At 39.6% G+C, this 3,544-nt stretch overlaps 1 protein-coding gene across 6 annotated transcripts in view; it reads left to right on the top strand.

Annotated features, from left to right (window-relative positions):
* Window positions 1-3,544, top strand: part of Ccar1 (cell division cycle and apoptosis regulator 1) — a 41,517-nt gene that overhangs the window by 24,908 nt on the left and 13,065 nt on the right. For 5 of the 6 annotated variants that reach the window (XM_031346754.1, XM_031346755.1, XM_031346753.1 and 2 more), the window contains exon 16: window positions 2,002-2,187. The exons of the other annotated variant lie outside the window; for it this stretch is intronic. In XM_031346754.1, the coding sequence (XP_031202614.1) occupies window positions 2,002-2,187 (186 nt within the window). The remainder of the gene's footprint in view (window positions 1-2,001; window positions 2,188-3,544) is intronic. 6 annotated transcript variants of the gene reach the window in all.

The raw sequence follows: 3,544 nt of genomic DNA, 5'->3' as shown, positions 1-3,544 counted from the left end.
CAAAACCAAAAATCAACAAATGAATGAATAAATATAAAATAAAATAAAAAGGGTTTTGGGCATTCAAGTCAAGTTTATTGGTTGTCTTTATCTCTTATGTCTTGTGTTTGTGCATATATAAATTAAAGAGGCTATGTAGTTCAGAAGTGTAGTGTCTTAGTGCTCTAGTAGGACTATGTTGATAGTTATGATTTCTGGTTTGAGAGGTGACTAGGATCTACTACAGAATTTCTATGGCTAAATAACCGAAATTTAAGAAGAATAGAAGAGACACAGGAAAAAGGCATTAGTGGTGTACACATAGGCAGGCGGATCTCTGAGTTCTGTCTAGAACAGCTAGCACTACACAGAAGAAACCTTGTCTTCAAACAAACAAAATGTAAATCTCATTTATTTTATATGTTTTGTTTTTTAGAACAGGTATTCTCTGTATGAGTCCTGGCTGTTCTGGTACTTGCTCTGTAGACCAGGCTGGCCTCAAACTCACAGAGATCCATCTGCCTCTGCCTCAGCTGCCTCCCAAGTGCTGGGATTAAAGGTGTGGTCCACTACACCCAATGGCAAATCTGATTTTTATAATAAAATTCAAAGTAAAATGTAGGTAAGCATACCATTAAACTGGGAAAGAAAGACCGTAAACCTTTGGTTCAGGTAGCTGGGGAGGGTGATTGTGCAGTAGGTCTGGACAGGCACCTATTTGTGTGGGGCTGTGGTTTTGAGCCAGGGGCTCCCCATATAACTCTGGTATAGCTGTGCAAACGAGGTTAGCCTGCCTTTGAAATCAGGGATCTACCTTCCTTGATGGCATTAGAGGCATATGCCACCACACTCAGCCCAGTGTAATTATTTTTAAATATCACATTCTAGTTAGTATAGATTCTTTGTTTTGTTAAAATATTTATGCTTTATTAAACATTAAGTTATTTTACTTTTTTGTTGGGCATTCGTAGCACCTGGCAAAATACATATATAAAAAATTACATATTCCCTTTTGTTTAAGACAAATTCTCACAATATTGCGGTGGTTGACCTCAAACTGGAATTCTTGCTATCTTACCTGGCTTAAAATGTTCTTAAAAATTTTAAAACTTGTTTAGGGACCTCAAGAGATGGCTAGGTCCTTACGAGTGGACACTGCTTTTTTAGAATCCCTAGCATTCACATGGGAACTCACAACCACTTGTAACTTTAGTTCCAGGTGGGCTTGATACTTCTGGGCTTAATGGGCAAATGCACTCCCGTGTACAAACATACACATAATCAGAAATAAAAGTAAAATAAAGCATGTTTTACAACCAGGCTTGCTGATTTGGTCTGTAAAATACTTGGGAAGTGAAAACAGGAAGATCTGGAGTTCAAGATCTGTCCCTGCTACAAATACAAGTTTGACCGGCCTAGGCCACAGGCTGTCTTAGTAAAAAGGAAGGGTCAGGGAGATGGCTCAGTGGGTAAAGCTGCTGCTGTTGAAGCCTCACATTTAGAGGCTCATTCCAGAAACACAAATAAAATACCAGGTATAGTGGCACCCAGGAAAGCAGCAGAAACAACAGACCTGCCACAGCCTGCTAAAGGCAGGAACTAGCTACTGGAAAGTTGTCCTCGCACCATTGCCAGTGCCACAGCAAATGTGCATTTGTATATGCACACAAGAACAGGTTTTGCATTATTTTCTAAAAACATCATTTTTTTATTCTCAAAAGCACTGTGGATAGTGTCTCTTCCACTGAATTTAAAGATTTATTATTTGTTGTATTTATGAGTACACTGTAGCTTTCTTCAGGCATGCTAGAAGAGGGCATCAGATCTCATTGCAGATGGTTGTGAGCCACCATGTGGGTGCTGGGAATTGAACTCGGGACCTCTGGAAGAGCAGTCAGTGCTCTTAACCACTGAGCCATCTCTCCAACCCTGAATTTGTAACTTTTGAGAAACAGGGAAAAAATATATATTTTTTTAATATCCTACTTTTTTCTTTTGTGTTTTTATGCTCCGTATATTTAGGTAAACGATCTCCGAAAAGAATTAGAAAGTCGAGCTCTTAGTTCCAAAGGACTAAAATCACAGTTAATAGCTCGTCTGACAAAGCAGCTTAAAATAGAAGAACAAAAAGAAGAGCAGAAGGAATTAGAGAAGTCTGAAAAGGAAGAGGAAGATGAGGATGATAAGAAGTCTGAGGATGATAAAGAGGTATGTAGCCATTTGCATACTGGGATGTTAGTAATGTTTAAGAGGGAGCTCTTGGACCATGTAACACAAACTATGTGTGTATAGGTTTTAGTTAAATTTTTTAAAAAGATTTATTTTTGGATTTAGTGTATATCAATACACTGTTGTCTTCAGACACACCAGCAGAAGGCGTCAGATCCCATTACAGATGGTTGTGAGCCACCATGTGGTTGCTGGGAATTGAACTCAGGACCTCTGGAAGAGCAGTCAGTGTTCCTAACCACTGAGCCATCTTTCTAGCCCCTTGAGTTATAATTTAAATACAAACTTTTTTTAAAGACTGTGTCTTGTTTTATAAGCTCAGGCTAGTCTGAACTGAAGACTCAGTACTTAGGAGGTACAAGATCTTGAAACTGAAAGCAACCTGGGCTACTGTGAGACCTTTCCTTATCAAAAAGGGGGTGGGGTGGGGGAAGGGAGGACTGGAGGGATAGCTAAGTGATTGAGAGTATTTTCTGTGTTAGCACAGAACCTGGGCTCATTTCCCAGCACCAATATGATGGGTCATAATTTTTTTTTTTTTTTTTTTTTTTTTTTTTTTTTTTTTTTTTTTTTTTTTTTTTTTTTTTTTTTTTTTTTTTTTTTTGGTTTTTCGAGATAGGGTTTCTCTGTGTAGTCCTGGCTGTCCTGGAACTCACTCTGTAGACCAGGCTGGCCTCGAACTCAGAAATCCACCTGCCTCTGCCTCCCAAGTGCTGGGATTAAAGGTATGCGCCACCACTGCCCGGCTGGGTCATAATTTTTTATTACTCTAGTTCCAGGGGACCCTGCTGCATATTGTATGGCTTCAGTCTATGGAGCCCTGGTTAACAGTGGCAAGGGAGTAAAGGGCAGATACGAATCCAGAAGAACCTGCAATCACATGGGATCTTCTAAGTAGTATCACTGAAACCTGAAAACTTAACCATGTAATTAATAGCCATATTAATTACAGCCCAGGAAGAGAACTTGGCTAATCTGGTTGGAGATCTGTAGGTTATCAGTCTCAGGCTGTTAGCACCCAGGAGGAGGAAACTTCAGTCTCTAGTCTTTGTACATACTGGTCAGTCCTCTATAAGCATTCATCCACAAACCCCCAAAGAAAGAAAGCTTCGCCGCCCCTTTGGAGCATGCATGGTCCATATGGGTAACAGTTTGTCTGATTTACCATAATCCAATTGGTCCCAAAGTACTTGACAGGTGTTGCTTATGTCAAAAATAAATACTCACCTCTATTCATTACAGGATCTACTGAGCACTGTTGGACATACAGGGCAAACACTGGGGCACATAAAGTTAAATTAAAAATGGAAAAACAAAGGTTATAAAGTAGCCTGCC

Source organism: Mastomys coucha, unplaced genomic scaffold, assembly GCF_008632895.1.
Source record: "Mastomys coucha isolate ucsf_1 unplaced genomic scaffold, UCSF_Mcou_1 pScaffold3, whole genome shotgun sequence".
In the NCBI taxonomy this organism is placed as follows: domain Eukaryota; kingdom Metazoa; phylum Chordata; class Mammalia; order Rodentia; family Muridae; genus Mastomys; species Mastomys coucha.
Note: the sequence above shows the minus strand (reverse complement) of the source record. Positions and strands in the feature narration are given on the sequence as shown.